We start from the raw sequence: 24,544 nt of genomic DNA, 5'->3' as shown, positions 1-24,544 counted from the left end.
CTATTGGTTGCTGTTTGTTAAGTAGTCATGCACAAAGAAGAAACAACAAGAAGAAATAAGATATCCTGACAGGGAAGATCAAACTTCTTGTGCCCCAAGGAACTTGACGCCCCTAGTCAGCAGGAAGCTCTCTGAAGATAAATCGCCCCCTCTCCCCTCTGTCCTTTTGTCTCTCCTACCTAATGTTAGGGGGTTGGAAGAGTGGAAGAAGTGGGAATGGATAAATGTAGAAGAAAAAAAGAACCCACAAAGTAGCAAAAGACCAGCTACATGGGTGGATAATTCCAATCCCAGAAGCCAGGAGTAAGGACATGAAAGCAGCAGCAGGAAGGATGCCTCCCTGTCAGCTGTTGGTCAGGGAGGCCTCAGAAACCCCCAAGTTGTATAGACTATTGCAATTGCTCTCAGTTGCCCACAGGATTAGAAGGGAATACCCTGATGCTGAAGACACCATGCACACTGATTGCAGCACATAGAAAAACCAGTATGGAACCAAACTGGAAACTCCCTCCCTGATGGCTATTGTACACAGTCCCTGAAGGTGCAGTGCAGGCTATAAGGGGAGGACACCCACCCACAGTTTTACCCAGCTGTAGATCTTGTACTACAGTAACAGCCTGCCAGGCAAGGTGTGCCCACTGGTACAGTAGTGGCTTGGCTTACAGGAGTATTCTACTTTCATCTCTGTTGCTGTGATAAAGCACTCTGACCAAAAGCAATATGGAAGAGGAAAGGGTTTGTTTCAGATTTCAGGTTACTGTATCTCTCTGAGGGAAGCTGTGGCAGGGACTTAAGCGGAAACCATGGAGGAATGCTGCTTGCTGGCCAGCTTGCTCATCCCTAGGTAGCTTTCTTACAGCCCTAGAACCCCTTCCCAGGGGACAGTGTCACTCACAGTGGGCTGGGTCTTCCTACATCAATTAACAATCAAGACAATCCCCACAGATAGGCCCATGAGCCAGTCTAAGCCGATCATTCCTTCCCCGCCACACTCCCTTCTCAGGTGTAGCTAGGTCGTATCAAGTTAATAGTTGAAACTAACTTGGAAAAAAGGTAACAAACTATCTTCTGACTGGATTCGAGGTCCAAGTAGAGGAGAGAATTCGTGTCTGCTTCCATAAACCTGGTCAAAACATTGTATCTGGGAAGGTCATGGGTCCTGAGGGAAACTTACTGCTCTCATTTTATTAAATTGATAACTAATTTTAAATATTGTGTACTGTCTTTGGCCATGATCGGAGTTTGCAGTGGATGGCTGTAAATAGAGTCTGGTCAAAATGCTAAGAGTAAGTGACTGTTGAGTGTCCAACCCGAGGACACTGATCTCCCCAATTCTATGTCTGGGAGTACACTGCAAAAGTGGGGGCAGAAAGAAAATAAGAGCTGGATGATAGACAGGCGAGCTATAAAATGCTATCCTATAGGCATGACATGGCCATTGCAATCAAGAACTCACAGGAAGGGCACTTGCGTGCACCTAGACTGATGAATTTTGACTAGGCCTGTCAACAATCACTCAGATGGAGGAGGGGCTCCTGGAGACCTATTACTCCATGGGGATGGATTGGCTACTTTGAAATGCTGGAAGAGAGAGAGTAACTGTCTTTCAATTGTGTAGCTACTGCTGAGCCCAGTGTTCCAAAGGATAGCTCCACACTGGCATCCATGTGGACAGGTGTGGTTAAACTGAGTCACAAGGCTAAACAAAAGACATGGAGAGGCCCTTATAAGGAGAGCGGGGTTGACGGCAATGGGGAAGGAAGCATGCAAGGGTGGGAGTGAGCATCATCAGAATGCATCATATACATCTGTGTGTGTGTGTGCTCAACTGTGAAAATGAACTGTATTAACAGAAACAAATAATACAAAACTCCACTAGTTTTCAGCTTCCTGACTTACTCTTTATTATCAGAGTATCAAGATTTACTGACAGCAATGACAGAGGAATAAGAAACTCAAAAGAATATAACAATGAAATTTAGGAAATGCAATAAATTAATAACTTTGCTGAAATAAAAATATACTTATTAACGATAGAATTTTCATTCAATTAATTTGTCAGTAAATTATATTTAAGTTTTCTAATACAGTTAGGTAAAGAAACACAGAACAGTGATTTTAACTAGGGTCAGCACAATCGCTCAGGGCAGAGAGCAGCTGCCCCAGCCTGGCTCTCAGGAGTGTGACTCCCAAGAACCCACAAGGGAAGGAAACAACCAACATCCAAAAGCTGTCCTCTGACCTACACGCGCGCGCGCGCACGCACACGCACACGTGCGCGCGCGCGCACACACACACACACACACACACACACACACACGACAGTAATAAAAGGAAACTTTAAAAGAAGCAGAAAACGCAAAAAGCTTCAGGGCTGGGGATATAAACTCAAGTGGTACAGCACTTGACTAACACTCAAGGGTTCAAGCCTCGGGATACAGAAATTAACAACAACAAAAATTTAATGTTGAAAGAGAAAGGTAACAGGAAAGGAAAAGGAAGTAAAGAGATGAAAAGAGTAAGACAAAAGAAAAAGACAAAATGATATATGCATGAAAATGCTAAAATGAAATTATGATGGTTAATCTGACTATCAGATCTTGCTAATAGGTGATGAGGGATAAGGCTCAGCTGGAATGAGAAGGCCTGCCCACTGCTGTGTGTCAGCTGGGGTGAGAAGACCCGCCCACTGGGGTGTGTCAGCTGGGGTGGGAAGACCCGCCCACTGGAGGTGTCAGCTGGGGTGGGAAGACCCGCCCACTCCTGTATGTCAGCTGGGATAGGAAGACCCGCCCACTCCTGTGTGTCCGCTAGGGTGGGAAGACCCGCCCACTACCGTGTGCTACTCCCTGGGCTGGCTCCTGCTTATCCCAGGCAGTCATCACTCTGCTTCCTGACTGCAGATGAAATGTGACCAACTCCCTCAAGCCTTGCTGCCATGACTCCCTCATCAAATTTGTTAGAGTATTTCATTATAGCAATAGAAAAGAATAACACGAAAAGAATAACACACACAGAAACTCATCACTGTGTGCTAACTTTAAAATAAACAATAAGAATAAGATACAAAGGATTTGAGAGAGGGAGGAAGAGAAAATATTATTAATTTGAACCATATAACCTGAAACAGTATATCGCTTAGGTGGCAACCCAGTAATTTTTTGTAACATCTCATTAATTCTGCAACTGCTTTTAGTGCTTGAGAGTAACCTATCAAGTTTCAAAGAAACAATTGGTCTACAATTCTCAGCACCCTTATCAAAGCAATAGCGTTTACCAAGAAGAATGCCAAGCAAACAAAGGTTTCTAATGGCTGCAACTTGCCCTAGACTATCTATCCATCAACATGTAAAAGTTAAACTAAAATAAAAATCTATTGAAACCAAGTAAATTTTTTGATCACAAAATATCCATCAACTCTGTAGTGAATTAAGTTAAATCTTGCTTTTTAATCTAGTTATTAGAGCTCCAGGCCAGAACTAAGAGAAACTGTGCAACTTAGATCAGAGATAACATCTGAACTCTGAACTCTGCACCCTACCCTCTGACCCACTTTCCAAAGCACTGAGAACAATGTTGAGTACGGAAGCAGACCAAACGCAGCAATCAGCTCAGCCACCCTAAGATAGTCTTTTCCACCTAGCCATCGTTTTGAACTAAGAGTTAAGAACCAGGGCATGCACAAAACACAGCTCAGTGGACAAGTGCTTGCCTAGGATGCAAGACTTTAAATACAAATCATGGGGGGGTTAGGGGGGATAGAACAGTCCATGGTATCTGTGTTTCCTATCTCAATGAATGTCTTAACTTCCCAAATCCCACATTCATATGACAAATGATTCACAAGGCAAGCAGTCACCCCCTAATCCGAGCATACTGACTATCTCATGATGAAGAGAGAATGTACATAATGTTGGAACGTTTGAATACTGGAGAGATGGCCCAGAGGTTAAGAGCACTGCTGCTCTCCGGTGAGCCTCGGCTCGACTCCCAGCACCTACACGATGGCTCCCAACTGTCTCTAGTTCCAGTTCCAGAGGATCAGACACCCTTTTCGGTCCTCCTTAAAGGTTATATGGATGTAATGCATAAGCATACATCCAGGCCAAAACCCATACATACACAATTTCTTTTAAATCTCAAAAATATGTTTAAATACTAAAGAGTTTTAATTTAATCTCACAATTACCCTTCTTTTGGAAAGCATTGATTTGGTCACTAATTCTTAACAAACCTTTTCTTTTATCTTTCTGAAAAGGAAATTTAATATCCATTCTCCTCAGTATAAAATCTCTGAGAGCTGCGGGACATAACTCATAACTCAGCTGAGTGGGAAGCCAACTCTCTGAGGAAGTGTGCATGCTGAGACAAGGGCTGAGGAAGTACAGAGTTACTACCAACTGTGCCTTCTCCCCCACTGTGGTTCCCAGCCAACCTTACAGGATACACAGGCATTGGTTAACGGACAACAAAGAACATTTTAGTCAACATGAAGACAAGAATATAACCTGAAAAGTAAAAATTATGAAAACGTGTTAAAGAGCTAGCAGAATTCTGACAAATTAACAGGCAGCTAAAGAGGTTAACATTAAACTCAAAATGAAGAGACCTGGGTTGTACGACAAGAAGCTGGATGGATTCTAATGTCACAGAGAGACAGTGGCACTTTTCAAAGGGTAGTTCACAAAATCATATCAGTACTGTAGAATAAAAAAATGGTGTGCTCTCACTAATCAATTTGATTGGATGTTTATGTGATGTAATGAAAATGCACAAAATGATTAGAAAATGAAGTCACTAAAATTATCAAATCTATTTAGTAAGTCCTAATTATCCTCTGCCTAGATAATATTTTTCTATGCATTTCAATAAGAAAGGAAAAATAATAACCCTTGAATACATTATAAAATATTCTATAATTCAGAATAGTTATTAATTTAGACAGCTTCTCCCAACTGTTCCAAGATAGTGAGTTTTTTATTATGTATGTATTTGATGAAATCAGTACTTCCAGTTTGAAATTTTTAACAATGTCACTGAAATTACTTTCACACTATCATCTCATGATACATGGCAGGGAGGGGGGCGATAAACTTGCTTCACATCAAATATGGCCCAATAAAGCCATTGCCATAGGGGTTTTATCTTTATCCTTACCATTACAAGTTCCTCCTGTAGCTCACCACAACTTTTTTCATTATATTGGAGTCTCTTTGAAAGATCTATAATTACTTTCTTCTGTTCTTCGATCTCTTCATTTAGTTTCTTGTTTTGGGAGAAATATTCTCTTTCTAATCTGAAAAGTTAAAAATGTCAGAGCAGGTTTTTCAGATGTACTTCTGTTTCACACAAGTCGGTGATGTTCTGTGTATTATGTTTATATGCCAAAAGGCTTCTTAATGCCCACTTTTCCTTTTTTCAAATTAAAAGATTTATACACTCTTGAATGAAAGACTTTAAGGGATTAACACTTTCCCTTTGGCAGTAGATATCTGTACTGTGTCCAAGGTAATAAGCAAAGAGACTAGGATAGTATTGATGAAGTCTCAATACTATTTTTGATGAACAAAATCCACCCATCTCAATTCAGTCAGCTCAGAAACTGCCTCAAAAGTGATAGTGTGTGTGTGTGTGTGTGTGTGTGTGTGTGTGCGCGCACACACACGCGCACGTGTGCACAAGCACTGAAGCGCATGTGTTACAAGCTCATGAGGATGCAAATGAACATAACTGTAAGCTCACAGAGGAAAGAGTGGGACAGCATGTCTTCCTACAGTCACTCACTGACCCAGAGGCTCGTTGGTTTTGGCTAGCTAGCCATCCCTGACCTCCTACATGTGTGGTGGGGATACAAACTCAGCTTCTCATACTTGCAGAGCATGTGCTCTTATTGACTGAGCCGTCTTCTGAGCCCCCAAGAAAATTATCTTAAAATTAGTGATAAGGTTATTAACATACAACAGAAATGAAGCAGATGTTTTTATTCCTCCAAATGGGACAGAGCTGCTGTACAGAAAATTTAAAAAGGAAAAAAATCAAAATGTACTTCACTTACTTTGAGGACATGTTTATGGCTCTAGTTGGCAGTGTGAACCTGGGAGAGTGGGGCCTAGAAAGGTGTGACAAAAGTGTCATACAATAGCCGACTTTATTTAGAGCATTAGGCAACTGGTATTCTGGGAGTTAAGAAGAGTCACCCGAGTAAGGTGTTCAATCACAAGAATAAGCCACAGGTGGCAAAAGATGTTTCCATGGAGACATATGACTAACAACAGCTGAAGAAAGCTCACTCTTATCTGCTACACCTGGGAGGAGCATGAAGCCACAATCAAAGAATAATGCTATGTTTGGAAGACACTGAGGTCACAGACTCATTAGAGTTTCTCACAAGCACTCAGAAGTCTCACATGACTCCACTCTTGGACTGTGTTACAACAAGGACACTTAAATATCTTTACAAAAAACAAATCTGCTTTACTATTTAAATATTCAGACTGGTATTAAACTGTTTACATTGATTTTGTTTTGTTTTCTTTTGTAGGAAGAGCCTCAATGTATAGCTTATATTGGCCTGGAACTCGTTTTGTAATCTAATATACTGCCTTAAACTCACAGTGATCCTCGTCTGTATGCTCCCAAGTGCTGAGATTATGGGGAGGATCTATCCCATTCGCTGTGTATGCTCATGTGTACATATAATGGAAGGCAGCTCCTAAGTGTTGCACTTTGAAAGTTCACATGCATATGAATAACATTAATTCCATTACTGTCACTGAGATCATCCTTGTAACTCCAGTAGAGCCATCTCTTCCATTTTGAGCTGTAACATGGGAGACTACGATGACGCTATGACAAAATCACCATGCTCAGGCTAAAGGAAAAATAAGAAGCTAATTTTTTTATGATACTTGCCCATACTCCAAATAGATTTTCTTTCCTCGGGTTGCAATGCAAACAAGTGTTGCATGTTGTTTTTTGAATCAGAGATATTCCAAGGTAAACTAGCTAAATCTAATAAAAGTGTATAGAAAATGTATTTGCTATACTTATAACATCTTGGAAAGTAGAGCAAACAATGAAAATGAATCAAAGTAAAGAACAGATACATGGACGGAGGGGCACATGAATCTCACCGAGAAGGGGAAACAGAACAGACATCACAGGTAGATGAGGAAAGGGACTGGACTGGAGTGGAGGGTGGGGAGAATAGAAGGAGCGAGTACTAGGAAAGACAACTGGAACTAGGGGTAGGAGTAGGCATATCTGGGACAAGTTAGAAACCTACGGCAATGGAAACTCCCAGGAATCGATGAAGGTGACCTTAACTAAGACTCCAAGCAATGGTGGGTACGGAGCCTGAATGGGCCATCTGCTGTACCCAGGCAAGACTTCCAGGGGAGAGATTGGACACCAACCCAGCCACAAAACCTTTGACCTATAATTTGTCCTGCATACAAGATTTTTAGGGGGTAAAGATAGCACAGAAATTATGGGAATGGCCAACTAATGACCTGTCCAACTTGAGATTGATGTCATGAGTGGGAGCCCACCCCTGACACTGCCTGGGTGGCCAGGAACCAGAAGCTGCATATAGGCTAGACCCAAACACAACTGGGAAAAAAAAGTCAATGAACTGATTGCTAATGCTATTCTGCTATGCTCATAGATTGGTGTCTAACCCAACTGTCATCAGAGAGGCTTCACCCATCAACTGATGGAAACAGATGCAGAGACCCACAGCCAGCTGCTTGGGGAATCCAGCAGAAAAGGGAAAGAAAAGACTGTAGGAACCAGAGGGGTCAAATACACCAAGAGAAAACCTGCAGTATCAACTAGCCTAGGACCATAGGGGCTCACAGAGACTGAACCACCAACCAGGGAGTTTGTATGGGACTGGCCTAAGCCCTCATCACTTATGTTACCATTGTATAGCTTGATCTTGTTAGACTCCTAACAGTGGGAGCAGGAGCTGTCTCTGACTCTGTTGCCTGCCGTTGGGACCCTCTCCCCCTACTAGGTTGCCTTGTCTAGCCTTAATATAAGATGAGGTGCCTATTCATAACTGCAACTTGATATGCTATGGCTGGTTGATATCCATCAAGGCCAGCCCTTCTCTGAAAAGAAATGGAGGACTGGATAGAGGAATGGTGGAGAGGACAAGGGACTAGGGGGGGAGGGGAAGCTGAGGAGTAAAATAAATAAAAATAAAAATAATAATAATAAATAATAATAATATAATAATAAAAATCAGAAAGTCAATCGAAGAGTCCCAACATATAAATGGTCAAAGTCCCAGACTAAAACAACTTCCAGCAGGCCTAGGATCTGGAGATTACTGAATATTGGATCAAGAGGAGAGTCCACAGAAGTCATACATATTATTATTTTATCACGTATTATAGAGTATTACGTCTCTACAAACATGTATTATAAAGTAAAGGGCCATTTTCCTCTGATTTCAGATGCAGATGATTTTCCAGAGGAAACCACAGAACATGAACAAAAGATCAAGAATCAAATGACTACACATTGCCCAACACTTGAACTGATTGAATAACCGGCTGACCTATGGAAAGGCGGTAAAGACAAAAAGGCCATGTTAAGAGTGAGCCTCATCAAAGCAAACAGCAGTACGAATCAAGCAATGGCCGCACATGAAAGAAAGCTCGGAGTCCAGGACAAAGGCATCAAGTTGCTGTTCTCACAATCTTGCAATGCCGTTTTACTCTTTAAACTATGCACAAGTGTTAAGCTGATTTAAAAGATCAATATTTCAATTAAAAATAACTTATTCTAATCAATGCAAAATTTAATATATGCATCAGTTGTGCCATCTTTTAAAATTCAAAACCTAGGATTGATGTTGGAGAGGTGGCTCAGCAGTTAAGAACACCTGTTACACTGGGGTGAGCGCTTACCCTGACTCTGTTGCCTGCCTGTGATCCTGTGCTCTAACTGGGCTGTCTTGGCTGGCCTCAGTGGGAGAGGATGTACCTAGTGCTGCAATGACTTGAGGTGTCAGGGTGGGTTGATACCCAGGGGGAACCTCACCTTTCTCAGAAATGAAGGGGAGGGAGGGATGGGGGTGCTGAGAGGAGATGGGGGGTGGAGTGGTGGTGATCAGGATGTAAAGTGAATGAATAAATAAATAAATAAATAAATAAATAAATTTATGGGGGAAAAAAGCACTTGTTGCCCCTGCAGAAGACCTGGGTCCAGTTCCCAGCACTCACACAATAGTTGTCAACCACCAGTAAGCCTCATCCCAGAAGACCTGATCTGGTCTCTCTAGGCACTATGTGTACATGGTGTCAAGACACACACACAGGCAAGAACACCCATACACATAAAATAAAAATCAATAAATCCTTTTAAAAAATTAAAAACCTAAGATCATTGAAGTGAGGATCACTGACCTTCTGTTGGCAATCTGATACAGAGAAGCTGGTCTGACACAGAGAAGCTGGTCTGATACAGAGAAGCTGGGTCTGATAGTTCCAACAGCCCAGCCCAGAAGAATCGTGTAAGGAAAGAAACGGTCTGGGTGAGGGGGCGCCTGAGTCTGAAGCGTCAGAGGTGGGACTTACATCCAGAGGCTGGAAACGGGGAGAAGACAAGGAAGCCTAGAGCTAGCATGCTTTCTTACGGGTCCAGTTTTTTAACTTCAGCTAACAGTTTGCTTTTTTAAAAACAAATAACCATCTCTTCAGGCTGTATTTTAGCAAGAATGGTAAAAACAATGCTGCTAAGTCATAATACTTTGTTTTTCTTCAGAAATATATTTAGAAAACTAAAGAAGCTCCTGAATATTGAAGAACACAAGGAAATAAAATTTATCTGTAGTCCATTCAACATCCTATCCTTAAGTCATTTTAAATTATATGTAGTCTGGATCTGAGGCTTACCACAACCTTTTCCCCACTATTGCCCTTAATCAATTACCATAACTAGTGAAAACTCTATAATCCAAAATCACTGAAGAGCTTCTGCAAGTTCTAGACTTAAAGAACCTTTTATACCTTAAAAAAAATTGTAATAAAGATATGGAATACATACTCCACCTAAGCTGATTTCATACAGATACATTCACTTTTATGAAACTGTGAGTTAGAATTAATAACTATTAATAATTAATAATTATTATTCTGAAATACAGATGCATCATACATATCTTTTCCTGCCACACAATAAACTCTCATCAAGAAACAACTTTAACAGCCTTATCCAGGACAGTGACAATATGTGCTGAAGCGTGACCTGGCACACTGGGCTCCTTCTGGGCAGCATTAACCATGGGAGCTCTGTACCTGGAGCTGTTCTCATTCTGCCAGGAGATCCCATCCACAACCACCGCAAGATCTCCTTACTGATGTGCCAGCCACCAGGACCTGGTCACTGTGATCTGTCACACAGCCGCTTCTCACAACTGTGAGAGCATTGTCCTGGAGCAGCAAAGCCAGATCAGGTGGCCAACAAGGGTTTAGCTTCCCCCATCCCAACCTGGACAGTCCTTTTTCCCCTTACTTACTCGTGCAAGTACTTACTCGTGCAAGTTTGTTTCCTAAATAAAAAAAAAGAACTTCACCACTGACATTTCTCTAGTCCTGCTTATTCTATAGCTTTGTCAGTGGTTATTGCTACATCAGTGCTTCGTGTATACCCTAAAATTCCTTACTCTCAGAGCTATAAACTAAAAATGAGGTTCCAGAGCTGGAGAGATGGTTCAGCATTTAAGAATACTTGCTGCTCTTCTAGAAGATCCAGGTTCAACTCCTAGCACCCTCATGACAGCTCACCACTGTCTACAACTCCAGTCCCCAAAGATCTGATACCCTCTTCCAGCCTCTGAGAACACCAGGCAAGTACATACATACACGCAGGCAAAAATCCCATATAATAAAATCTTTCTTTAAAGCATCATTTATAAGAAAGGATAGTAGGAACAAAAAACAATAAATGTCACATTTACACTCATCTACGGGACACAGAATTAAATATATACATAAATACACATGTACAGTGCTTACATACACACACATAAACATAACATGAAAACAGAGACTATTTAGTGGAGGAAGGGGCAATCATGGAAGAAGATGAGGAAGGGTTATAGATGGAAGAATATGAAGAAAGCACAGTGAGACGAGTGTATGGAAACCCAGAGCACTATTTGGGCTTGTCGGAAAGCTGCTTGTTCCTCTCCTAATCCCCCCACCCCCGATTCCCCACTCCCTTTATCAAATCATGCCCTACACCTTCTTCATACAGCATCCCTACAGAAGTGGAGACATGCTAACCACACAGTTGCAAGGCTAGGAAGATGGCTCGGTGGTTAAGATCCCTCATTGCTATTGCACAGGACCAGGTTCAGCTGGAACTCCAGTTCCTGGGGATCCGATGGCTTCCTCTGACCTCTGTGGATAAAGGCACACATGGGTTGCACACATGTGCATATAAAATAGTCATATAACATAAAATAGAAAAATAAACCTAAAACAATTTGTTTCAAGAAACAGTTCACTTGTGACCCTTCCTTTAACTACAGACTACTGAAACAAGGAATTCCACAAGATATCAGAGTTTCTCCAAGAATCTTGCCCTAAAAGGAAAAGGCTGAAGCCCAGTGCCAGCCAAGGTGGAAACAAGTCTCTCATAAAGTGATTTCACATCGCTTTGACAACTTGTCAGACGACCTGACAAGAAAGGCTGGAGCCAAGACAATGGTGATGGGCAGGCCATCCCGGAGAAGGACTACTTAATTATAACTACTCCTTGCCCTCAACTTAAACCTAACCTTCATGCCAGGACCCCGAAATGGGCTGAGGAGTCACTAGACCCCTTTTTCTTTCTGCCCAATAAGGCCATAGAGAATATATACCTTTCTTTGGCTTTACTAGTATTACTTGTCTGTTTAAGTGGCCTACTGTAGATAAATGACTAGTCCTAGCTTGTTAGGGCTTCCAAGGTCCAGGCTCTGAACCTAACAACAATAGAAACAACTTTCTACTGCAAATCAGGGTCCAGGCCAATTTCTAGGGCAGTCATACTAAAAGCATGGTATCCCAAGGCCCAGCAAATGACTGCTGCTCTCCACTTCCTTGCTTCCTGTGGCTGTAAGAGCCTCTCTGCACAACCTATTGTGACCCAGAAAGCACCTGTCTTGTCTGGAGTTGGAAGTGAAGATCCAGGCTTGTAGTTTGCCTGAATCATTTAGTTCCCAAAAGGAAGGACCTCCCCCTTTCCCCTCACCCCCTCCATCCCACCACCTGCTTTAAATTACCTTATTCCTACCCCCTGGGAAGAGACTCTTAGTGTTCTCCCTAAAGAAACAGGAAGTAAGGCTGTAGAATGGTTATTCGGCACAACTTTCCCATTTCCTTAAGTGTCCCTAGGTAAAATTATCTCCATAAGGAAATGGGAAAGTTAATGATTGGATTATTGTGTGACGATTACCCAAGCCCACTGTGGGTGGTGTCATCCTTAGTAGGTGATCCTGAGTTGTATAAAAAACAAGCTGAGCAAGTTGTGGAAATCAAGCCAATAGGCAACATTCCTCCATCGTCTCTACTTCAATTCCTGCCTCAGGTTTCCATTCAGCTTGAGTTCCTACCTTGGCTTCCCTCCACTCTGGGATGTGATGCATCCATGTAAGCCAAATAAACCTGTCCTCCCCAAGTTGCTTTGGTTGTAGTGTTTATCACAGCAATAGAAAGAAAACGAAGAGATTTCCCAACAAATTACTAGTCAAAGAAGCTCCAGAGAAACCCAAGATAACGCAACTACCACCATTGCTAGGGCTTCTAACAGAACTAGATATAAGACCCTATTGCTGAAGACACTACACATGGGTTGCAGAACACAGAAAAATTAATATTGAAATGACTGGGTAACTCTCCTTGATGGTTAGATTTCCTAGCACTGGAAGGTGCAGTACAGGCTGATGGAAGAGAAAAGACATCAGTGGTCTTATCCAGCATTGGACCCTGTGTGTTACAATTCTGACCTGTCAACCAAGGTGTGCCAACTAGTACACAGTGGCAATACCATTTATGGAGGTAATCGTAACATAACAATCCAGTCTATTCACTGAAATTTTGGCCTGCTCTACAAGAGGAAAATCATGCCTAGTGCTGTAAACATAGGCAAAACCCATGGCTACAGAAGTCATAGGCTGTTTTTCTACATGGTTATGGTGTCAAACTGCCTTCTAAATATTTATATATACATCAATAGATCTGTGCTGCTGATCAGAAAAGGCTTCATTACCTAAGATTTATTTATTTATATTTTATGGATGACTTCTTCCATGTATGTTTGTGCACCATGGATATACCAGAAGACCTGTAGATGGATGTGAGCTGACACGTATGTTCTGGTAATTGAACCCAGGTCTTCTACAAGATCAGCAAATGCTCTGAACTACCAAGCCGTCTCTCCAGCCACAAAAGGGCTTCTTACTTCAGTGAGTAGTAGTTAAGGCACAGACACATTACTGTTTCAAGTGCTAAGAGTAAGTCACTGAGTACACAGCTCAACGTGTTTAAAAAGAGGAGTCAGAAGGATGTAAGGGTTGGAGGATGAAGAAGAATCCTCAGAATATTGTCTTCTGGACATGATATGGCTGCTGCACACGGGAACTCAGCTCCACAGGATCAAACCAGTTAAAATTCCCAGCATGGAGGTCTGGGCCCTTACCCCTCCATGCTGGGAATTAACTACTAGCCTGTTTCCAAACCAAGCCCTGCACTTCCGGACTCATTAAGATGTGACCAAGCAACCTCACGCTCCTCCACCACGGACAAGAGTTGTCCTGGCACTGCACCTTTTCCAGCCTAAGCAGTGAGCTAAAATAAATCCATCCTTGCCTAATATGGTGGTGCATGCCTTCAAACCCAGCACTCAGGAGGCAGGGGAAGATGGATCTCTGTGAGTTCAAGGCCAGCCTGATCTACTTAGTTAAGTTCCCAGACAGCCAGGGCTCTATAGAGAAACCTTGTGTCAGAAAAGAAAACCAAAAACATAATTATCATCATCATCACCACCACCACCACCACCATCATCATCATCACCCCCGATCCTTCCTTAAGATGCTTTTGTCGGGTACACAGTCAGTACTCATTCACTTATACACACTGATCCCTCAAGTAACATCATTCTCATACTGCACAAAGCAGAAGCCTTCACATTACACAGGGAAAGAAGCAATGGGACAAGAGAAAAGATCTGCAGAACAGTTGATGAGCACAAGGCTTTAATTGCTTAGTTGTCAGTACTACAGTCGTTATTAAGTTGTATTGTTATAACGCAATTTCATGGAAGTAACAGATAGCTAAGGGGCTGGATTAGTCGTTTGTTTTCACAGTGGAGGTACAAATGATAAAATAACTTTAAAAGCAGAAAGGGAACCGGTCAGATGACTCAGTGGGTAAAAACACCTGATGCTAAGTCTGAGTCCAATCCCTGGAACCCTCATGTCGGAGAAAGTTGTTTTCTGACCTCCACAAGGACACCCTGGCATGTACATACACACAGGCACACAGTCATGCACACATGCATGAAATAAAAATGTTAAAAATTTTAAATTAAAAAGTGAGAAAGATGTCCACAGTTTTATAAGTTTCAGAATAACTGGTTTCTGCAACTCATGGCTTCTTTGCTCATGGGCCCAGAGTAAGAAGAAATGTCATGGCAAAGAGGATGTGGTGTGGAGAAGCCGCAAGCATCATCAGTAGCCAGGAGGCAGAGGGAACCCTAAAAGCACTGGAGACACATTACAACCTTCAAACGCACACCCTCAGCCACCTACTTCCTCCACCCCCCCAATAATGATGTGAAATCATAAATCCACCAGCAGATTAACCCTTTAATTGGGTCAGAGTCCTCATGAAGCAGCCACCAACTAGGCCTTTCGCCTTTTTGGAAATACTTCCTATCCAAACAACAACAGGGCCATTATATAAAAGAAGTAAAGGACTCGGTCGTGAGTTCTTAGAATTGTCAGCTGACACTTGGCCAGAACACAAAATCTGAGCAAAACTTCCAACCTCCAAAACAGAAATAATAGCAAAAACAAAACTTCAGGAAAGAATTTCCTTGGGAGCCCAACTACAAACAGACACAGGTGAGACATTCTTAAGACAAACATCTTGAAAGTCCCAGCCCCGCCTATGGAGACTTTTCTACATCCATGAAAGAGAACCATCTACCTTCTGCTTTGATTTTGCCAGAGCAAGGAACTTATTAGTTCACCGAAGATCTTTAATTACTCATCATTCTAAATCTTTTAACCCCTGAGAGCCCAATCTGCCTTCTTGTCAGGTTTACTTCTTACATCAAAGCAAAACTAAAGAAACATACTAGGCTTTTTCATAAAAGCTCTTCATATATATTTCTATGCTGCTTAATATTTAAACATACATTTGAATATTTAAAAGTATTCAAATATATTAAATGTACAAATTCAACCAATGACTAAAATAGAATAAATGAAACTATCCTGAGGCTAACATATATAGAATATGATCCTAGAAAAGGCAAGAAAATTCAGCAAAGGGCCAGTGAGATGGCTCAGCAAGTATGGCTCTTGCCACACAAGCCTGGAGACCTGAGTTCGAAACCCTGCAGCCACATAAAGATGAAAGAACACTGACTCACCAGAGTTTTCTATTGATGTCTACTAACAAGTCCCAACAAATAGTAATAAATAAAACAAATTTTAAAAGGAAAAAAGAAGTCTTGGTTAAGAAGTACTTTTAATGCTATAGCTATGGCACAAGACTGTAATCCCAGTGACTGAGAAGGCTGAAGCAGAAGCTTACAAGTTCGAGGGCTACCTACACTACACTAAAAAGTTCACAACCAACCCAGGAAGTTATGTGGGACTCTAACTCAATACAAAAATAGAATACAGAATTAGTTGTGATATCATGAACCTTTAATCTTGCCAAGTGAGAGGCACAGGAAGGCAGATCTCTATAAGTTTGAGGCCAGCCTGGTCAACATAGCTAGTTTTAGATAGTGAGCTCTAGGCCATCCAGAGATACACAGGATATACCCTGCCAGAATAAACACAGAAAGTGGGGAGAGGGAGGAGAGAGAGAGGAGAAAGAGAGAGGGGGGAAATAAAGCTACCAATGATGTTGTGATTCTTATTTTGAGGACAATGGTTCAAAATTTTTTAAAAAAATATTAAAAATCTTCCACTTTTATACTATTTCATAGAACTTTCAAGATGAAGACTTTTGAGCTCGAAAAGGATGAGATCCGTGGGAGTCAGATGCTGACACCCACGTGTGAACTATGAGTCCTCGCCCTCATGAAGACTCTATTTTCATGTCTGAAAAGCTGGTATTAAAGGGGAGAGGAGAAAGCTCAGTCAGTAATATGCTCGCCACACAAGTCTGAGGGCCTGAGCTAAGATATTTGAGTACAGCTCTGGGGGAAGAGAGACAGCAAGCTCTCCGGAGCTCACCGACCAACCAGCCTAGCTGAATCAGTGAGCTCCTGGTTCAAGAGGTCCATGGTAATAACATGGAGAGCAAATGAGGAAGACACTCCACGCCAGCCTTCAGCTTCCTGATGCACATGTACAGATGTGACACACAAACACATGCACACTCATATCACTCACACACACACCCATACCCACACACACACACCAGGATAAAGAGAAAGTAGCTACCTTGCAGGGTGTTAGGTTAGTTAAATGAAATTATCTGGTAGCCATGTACAAATTGAACCATGATGCATGTCTCTTTCCCACCAGCTGTAACATTATTGCAACTACTATTATTTCTGAAGTTCAAAGAAATCTAAGCATTGTCTCCCCATGTAGCTTATAATCCAAGATGTTTAAGACAGCGCTATATTAATAAACATGCACGTGCATTAAGATATTTACTGTCCGTGTACAAACGCATTTCTGGGACTTCTTAGAACACATCAGAGCAAGAGAGCATCTCCATATTTACCTTCGAGGTTCATCTGCATATGTCACATGAAGACCTTTGCCCCCTGGTCCACCACAGACATTAATAGCAGCTCACCCTCCGTATATAAAGGACCACAACTTCGAACGCAGTGTTCACAGCACCGTCACACAGACTTAGACTTCTACCGTATGATAGATACTCACACGCTGAGCTTTGCGCAGCTCTCCTGTGCGTTATGCTTCTCACGCTCATACGCACTCTCCACCTCTTTGAATTCGTTCTTGATCATTTCCAGGTCAGCCACAGCCTCTGCTTGGCTGGCTTTTTCTACTTGTAAAGCCCCTTCAAGATCTCGGATCCGTAACTACCAGATGACAGAGAAGTACATTTTTCCATTAATTAATTTATTTATTCACTTTATATACCAATCACAGCCCCCCTCTCCTTCACCTCTGAGAAAGGGGATGTCCCTCCCAGAGAACCAACCCACCCTGGCACCTCAAGTCAGTGCAGGACTAGGTACGCCCTCCCCCACTGAGACCAGACAAGACAGCCCAGTTAGGGAAGCAGGACCCACAGACAGGCAACGGAGTCAGGGACAGCCCCTGTTCCAGTTGTTGGGGGAAACCCGCATGAAGACCAAGCTGCACATCTGCTATATATATGCAGAAGAAGGTGGGCACAGAGACCCACAGCCAAACATTAGACAGAGAAGTAATTTTTAAAAAGCTAAAAAATGTTTGTTTCCATTTTAAATTGAATAGACTATTTTATCAACAACAGATTTTTGTCATTTATCTAAACATTTCTTTCTTTCTGTTTTTATTTTAAAAGAAAATAAACAAGGTGGTTTAGAACCCTAGATATATAGATAATATAGACATAGATAGGTAGATAGATAGATAGATAGATAGATAGATAGATAGATAGATAGATAGAAAGAAATACTTTTATGCGTACAACGCCAGTGAATGAAACTAAAGGTGATGAATTAGGACAGCAGGGAGGGGTATGTGAGAAGGTTTGGAGAGAGGAAAGGGAAGGAAGAAACATAATTAAATTACAATCCCAAAAATAGAATATTAATGCAGGAAAGTCTAAAAAATTAGAAGCAAAACCTTAGGCTCTTTTTTAAATGATTCAATGGGACAAAGTTTAGGGGAATGAAGAACTGAGAAGCAGAAGCTGGACCACGCTATCAAAGCTATGCTTTGCCTTCTAATGCATTCACATCTCTTTCATAAAATATCTTAAGTGGTTTAGAAAACTAAAAGAAACATTAAGACATGAATATCATTATAAGGTTAAACGTGGGCTGGCAAGATGGCTCAGAGGGTAAAGTCACTTGCCACTCAGCTTAATCACCTGAGTTCAGTCACCAGAACCTACATGACAGAGGATAGAATCAACTCCCACAACCTGTCCTCTCCGACCTTCATGTGTGCATTGTGGCACACATACACACACACATGCACACACATATACACAAATAAAGGCAATTTCAAATTTTAAAATAAATAAGCTTAAACAGAGCCCTTTACCCCTGGAGACATTTTTACTGTAGGAGAGGAGCCTACACAGTCGAACAACCCTGACTGAGAGTAATATTCATAGTGATACGACTTGATAACTTGGATTTCACTTAATATAATCTGGAAGCAGTACAGTGCAGGGGGATAATTACGAGTCATAACTGGCCTGAGGTAGGTTTAAAGCTGGGTGATGGGTGTACCAGGAATTAATTTTAATAATCTGCTAACTTTTGCATATATTTGAAATTTTGCAGAATACGACATCTTAAAAATAGATGCCTGTGTCTACCAATAGCAGAACAAACAGACAAAGTGCATTTTCTCAAAACAATGATATATAGTTGTTGAACAGCTGTATACCACTTTAAGAACAATGTACTGCTCTTATATCCTGAAGAAAGCAAAGCCCAGACCACTGTACACAGAATGCTAAACCTGGATAAGCGGTGAAAAGAACAAGAATGAACAGACAAGCGAAGAACTAACTAATTACCCTGCAAAGTGCCAAATGGTAATGTTTCATGTGTTTTAAGATGCTGCCATTTGGATGCTCAATCCAAGTATCAAAAGCCTCGTGCCCAGAACGGCACTATCGGGTGGTACCACAGACCCTCAGGAGGCGGGGTCATGAAGGAGGCCCTGGCATCAACAAGAGTGGACTATGGGACCTGCCTTGTCCTTTTGCCTTGCTTCCTGGCTCACCAAGTGAGAGGTGAGTGTACTTCCTCCATGATATGGTGCCTCACCAGAAAACCACACGAGTGGGGCATGAGTCAAACAAACATGAACACTTTAGAGGTAAGGTCCTTAGGTAGGCTCGTCTTCTGCGTTCCGCTGTGGTCAAAGAAAACCAACTAATCCTGACAAAAGCCTTGGGGGCTGCCATGAACACTGCGTTCTTCCATCACAGTACAAATGCTGCCACACCTAAGACAAGACCTAAGAGCAGGCAGTGGTGACACCCTGGCCTGAGGCTACAGTGTGCCAACATCACCCCTAACAGAGATCCAAAATGGTACCCTTACCCTGAACACGAGTGTCAGAGCAGTGTGCTACCATTCCCAACTCAGATCTTAGTTTCCTAGCTGCTGCAAATCTGAGAAGAGTTATGCCAAAAGTACGCTTGCATCTTACCTGAATAATTTCAGAATTAAATTTTGATTCCAAATGTGCTGCTCTTTCTGCTTCAATATTCTCTTCTAACTTCCTCACCCTCAGAGTGGTTGCCTAAAAACAAGTTAAGTTCAAATTCATTAACATCGGCATTAAAAGCACATAGAGAATGCTAAACACAGAATCATAACTAACTAATACTTCAAATGGCTTAAGCTGTGTAGCCAACCTAGAACCCATGATCCCCCTGCCTCAGCATCTCAAATCCTGGTATTACAGGTGTATCTAGCCCCACATGTCATACTTTGCAAGAATAGAGTGTTTAAAAAAAAAAAGCCCAAGAAGGATGCTCCAAGGCCTTGTGTCTTTTTCTTTTTTAATCTTATTGAAGTACAGTCTATATGTAATTAATTAGGAAGAAACTCTATTTTTCTGAGCACACACTTCCATGGTGGCTGCCATACAGAACATAGACTGGCATGTTCCCTTCTGCCCCATGGTCCTCTCTAGACACACACTTGGGCCTGCATCCCAAGGAGTCATTCTGCATCATTCTGTGTTTCAAAGCACACAGCTTACAAGGCACTTTTGTACACTGTGCTACTTGCTTTATTTAGATTTTAAAACCATGTCAGTACTGTTTTCTCCTTGAGATGGTCTCCCAGTGTAGCCCTAGCTGGACTGGAACTCACAGATATGTGCCTGCTCCAGCCTCCCGAGTGCTGGGATTAAATGTACTTTTACCACACCCAGTCCTTTCAATATTTATTTAAGATTTATTTTTATTACTTTAAATTATGCATAGGGAGAACCTAGGTACAAGTGAATGCAGTGTCTGTGGTAGCCAAAGACCCTGGGTCCCCTTAGAATCTGAGTTATAGGCAATGGTTGAGTTACCCAATGTTGGTGCCAGGAATCAAACCTGGGCAGCAATTGTTTCCAACTGCTGGGTCATCTCTCTAGCCCTCCTTATCAATATATCTTAACAATTTCTTATACTAGAAAATATGTCTCCAGAGGCAGAAAACTATAATATGAATATATTATGAAATATTACATTATGAAAACTAGAGATGGTATAAATCCAAAAAGACAAAAGAATACTTTCTATAACATCATCTTTTTCTCCCTTCTATATGGATTTTTGAAACAAGGTCTCTCTGCATAGCCCAGGCTGTCCTAGAACTCCATCTGTAGACCAGCCTGGCCTCAAACTCAGAGATCTGCCTACCTCTACCTCCCTCATAGCTGATTAGCAGGTGCCACCATGCCCAGCTAACATGGTCTTCTTAAAGGTAAAATTTTGGCATTTGTATCCTCTAATACTAGATTATCTTGGAAATCAAGTATTCAATTCAAAACTGAAACTAGTAACTATTAGTAGTCTAATGTGAAGATTCAAGCAAGACAATTCAAAAATGGGAGATGATTAAATTTGAACACTTGATCAAACTAAAGAATTATTATATTTGTATGATTTGCTTTTTATGTATGAATGTTTTGCCTGCATGTTTGTAAGTATGCCCTGTGTGTGCCTGGTGCCCTCAGAGGTTAGGAGAGGGTGTTGTGTGCCCTGGGACTGGAGTTATGGATGGTTCTGAGCTACCATGTAGGCCCTAGGAACTGACCCTAGGCCCTGCTCAAGAGCACAAATGCTCTTCAGCACTGAGCCATCTCCCAGCCCTTATCATTACTTACAAATGCACGGTGAGCACTGATAGTTTAAACTTTCTATCTCTTTGAAATGTAAACTAGAGCATCCATGAATTAAATTGGATTGAAATGAATGAAATTATTTGGATTGGCTTTAAGTATACTCAAGCTGGCATGAATACTGACCACTGGGGATAACTACTGAAGAGACAGGCACATAGGTATGGTCATTACGGTATGCTTTCATTCTGAATGCTTGAAATGTTCCATATAGCACTTTCAAAGATTTTTTAGATGTGTTTTATGAGTCTCAGTGTTTTACAAGCATGCATGTGTGTATGGAAGTCAGAAGAGGGCTTTGGACTCCTTGAAAATGGAGTTTCAGATAATTGCATCTCTGTAAGAACAAATGGTCTTAGCTGCCGAGCTTTCATTCTGGCCCCAAGATAATAGTCAATTTTTTATTTTAGGGTTTTTTGTGTTGTTTTGGTTATTGTTATTGTTGTTTCTGGTTTGGTTTGTACACACAGGGTTTCTGTGTATACTCCTGGCTATCCTAGAACTCCCTATGTAAACTCAGCTAGCCTTGAACTCACAGAGATCCACCTGCCTCTGCCTCTGCCTCTGCCTCTGCCTCTGCCTCTGCCTCTCTGCCCCTCTGCCCCTGCCTCTACTTCTATAGTGCTAGGATTAAAGGCATTTGCCACCAAGCCTGGCTAGATTTTTTTATGTGTACAATTGTTTTGTCTGCCTGTAAATTATGTACACCACGTATGTGCCTAGTGTCTGAGAAGGTCAAGAGAGGATATCAGATCCCCTAGAACTGGAGTCACAAACAGTTGTGAACCACAATGTGGGTCCTGGGAATTGAACTCAGATACTCTAGACGCATTTAATTGAGGGGCTTGCTTACAGATTCAGGGGGTTAGTCCATGATCATCATGGCAGAGAGCGTGGCAGCAGGCAAGCAAGCATAGTGCTTGAACAGTAGCTAGAACTTACAACTGACCCACAGGATGAAGGCAGAAAGAGACCGGGCCTGGCATGAGCTTTTAAAACCTGAAAGCCAACCCCCAAGTAATGCACCTTATCCAACAAGGTCTTACCTCCTGATCTTTCCTAAACAGTCTACCAACTGGGAAACAAACATTCAAAGATATGACCCTATTGGAGCCATTTTCATCAAACTACCACATACACACATAAATAGAACCAAAATAATGCAAAAGATAAAGCAATGACCTAAATTCTGTTTCCTATTGTTAAACAAACAATTCCTTTCATATTTGGCTTTATATTCTCAGAACAAGGAACTCCACAAACTATGGATATAAACCATGCTGTGTAGTATAGCAGAAAAATTCTTATGCATAGCCCAGACCACAGTGAACAATAACCTGGGAAGACCTATAATAATAAAAACAAATTGTATCGAGGCTCAGCAGTTAACAGCACTGGCTGCTTTTCCAGACGTCCTGAGATCAGTTCCAAGCACCAACCTGGTGGCTCATAACCGTCTATGTCTGTAGTTGCATGTAATCTGATGCCCTCTTCTGATATGCAAATGTACATCCATATGTATAAAATACATACATAAACAAATCTTCTTCTAAAATTATGTAAATCCTACAAGATGTAGTTGACTTTGTCAATATGCGATATATTCATTTTAGATTCCTGTGGATCAAGAGACTAGAAAAAAGTCCATGGGAGTTGAGAATAAGATTTTTAAAATGAAAGACAAAGGAACAAAATTAGTCTAACAATATCAAAGTATTTTTCTCAGGTGCCAAAAATATATTTTTTATCAAAATAATGCTTCTTATATTTAGGGGGTACATACACAAATACATGTACACACATGTATGCACATGTGAGAAGAGGCCAGAGAGCAACATCAGGTGTTATTTCTCAAGCACCTTCCTGTGCCATTTTGGTTTGGTTTATGTTAAGTTTTTAGAGGGAGGTTGAGGCAGGGTCGCCAGTGAGCCTGGAACTCAGCAAGCGGGTTAACCCAGGGAGCCACAGGGACCTGTCCATTTCCATACCCCAGGGCTGGGATCAAGTGCAAGGGAAAAACTTTAACCAGCTGAGCTATCTATCATCTTGCTCTCATATTTTATTAAAATACAGAATATTCCACAATTACATAATAAAATAATCAACAAAATATTTCTATTTCTTATACATATAATTCAGTAACTAATTAATAATCTGGCTCCCATTCAAAAACATCAAGATGAAGTTCTAGTTTTCTAGGTTAGAACAAAAATGAAATAGGTTGAAATAATAAGCTGGAGATCACATTTTTTTCACACCTCATTTTAAATGAAATGTGCTAAAGAAAACAAATTTACATGTTGTTTATTACGACTATGGCTATCAAAAAAACAGGAAGGCAATAAAAAATAACCAAATCTTTAAACAAACACCTCCCAGGAGTAGGATTTGTTGATACACATAATTAAATAAATGCACACATAATCTTTTTTTTAATCTTCCAGTCTGGTAAAATAACTCTTACGTCCAGCAGAGGGTGCTATAGTAACACCAACCTGCAAGTCTCTCCACATTCATATTCATTCTCTCTCTCTCTCTCTCTCTCTCTCTCTCTCTCTCTCTCTCTCTCTCCCTCTCTCTCTCTCTCTCTCTCTCTCTCTCTCTCTCTCTCTCTCTCTTACACACACACACACACACACACACACACACACTCTGTAATACCAAAGAATGCTAATACAAGTCATAAAATATGTCACTGATATTTAATTCTAACATAAGCACAACATTAGTGGCACAAATAAGTGGCATAATTCTGATTAAAGTTCAAATTCAATCCAAAATCTTAAATTTAACTACATGTAAGTTAATTGTCTATATATAGCTTGGCCAGTCATAAAATACTGTAATATAACGTATCTGTTTACTAACACTGAAAACAATGGGCTTCTATAATCACATAAAGCCAAACATGATTCTTTGGGCGTTTTTTTCTTTTTTTGCTGTTTGTTTTTTCACATTTGATTATTGGGGTGGTGTGTATACGTAGAGGTCAAGAGACAACTGGCAGGGGTCGGCTCTCTCCTTCCACCATGTGGTGGGGTCTAGGAATCTAACTCACGTCACTAGGCTTAGTAGTGGATGCCTTTATGTGTGGAGCCATGTCGCCAGCTCAGGTATGTAATTCCTTATATAGTACATTGTTGGGAGCCGCCACGAGAGCTGACAAAGTCCGCCATCGCTAGGTGGCGCTGTCGCCCGTAATTCTTCTTAGTACCAAGTAAACTGCACATGTGCCATGGTTAGCCCGCCAAAGCT

At 41.4% G+C, this 24,544-nt stretch overlaps 1 protein-coding gene across 2 annotated transcripts in view; it reads right to left on the bottom strand.

Moving 5' to 3' along the window:
• Positions 1–24,544, bottom strand: part of Ccdc171 (coiled-coil domain containing 171) — a 301,438-nt gene that overhangs the window by 217,920 nt on the left and 58,974 nt on the right. The window contains exons 8-10 of one of the 2 annotated variants that reach the window (XM_028753630.1): positions 19,598–19,690; positions 17,135–17,295; positions 5,158–5,296 (exon numbers count right to left, since the gene is read on the bottom strand). In XM_028753630.1, coding sequence (XP_028609463.1) covers positions 5,158–5,296; positions 17,135–17,295; positions 19,598–19,690 — 393 coding nt within the window. The remainder of the gene's footprint in view (positions 1–5,157; positions 5,297–17,134; positions 17,296–19,597; positions 19,691–24,544) is intronic. The other variant, XM_028753631.1, reaches the window with a different exon arrangement.

Source organism: Grammomys surdaster, unplaced genomic scaffold (genome assembly GCF_004785775.1).
Source record: "Grammomys surdaster isolate TR1022 unplaced genomic scaffold, NIH_TR_1.0 125951, whole genome shotgun sequence".
NCBI lineage: Eukaryota > Metazoa > Chordata > Mammalia > Rodentia > Muridae > Grammomys > Grammomys surdaster.
The sequence above is the reverse complement of the archived record's forward strand: the minus strand, read 5'-3'. Positions and strand labels throughout refer to the sequence as shown.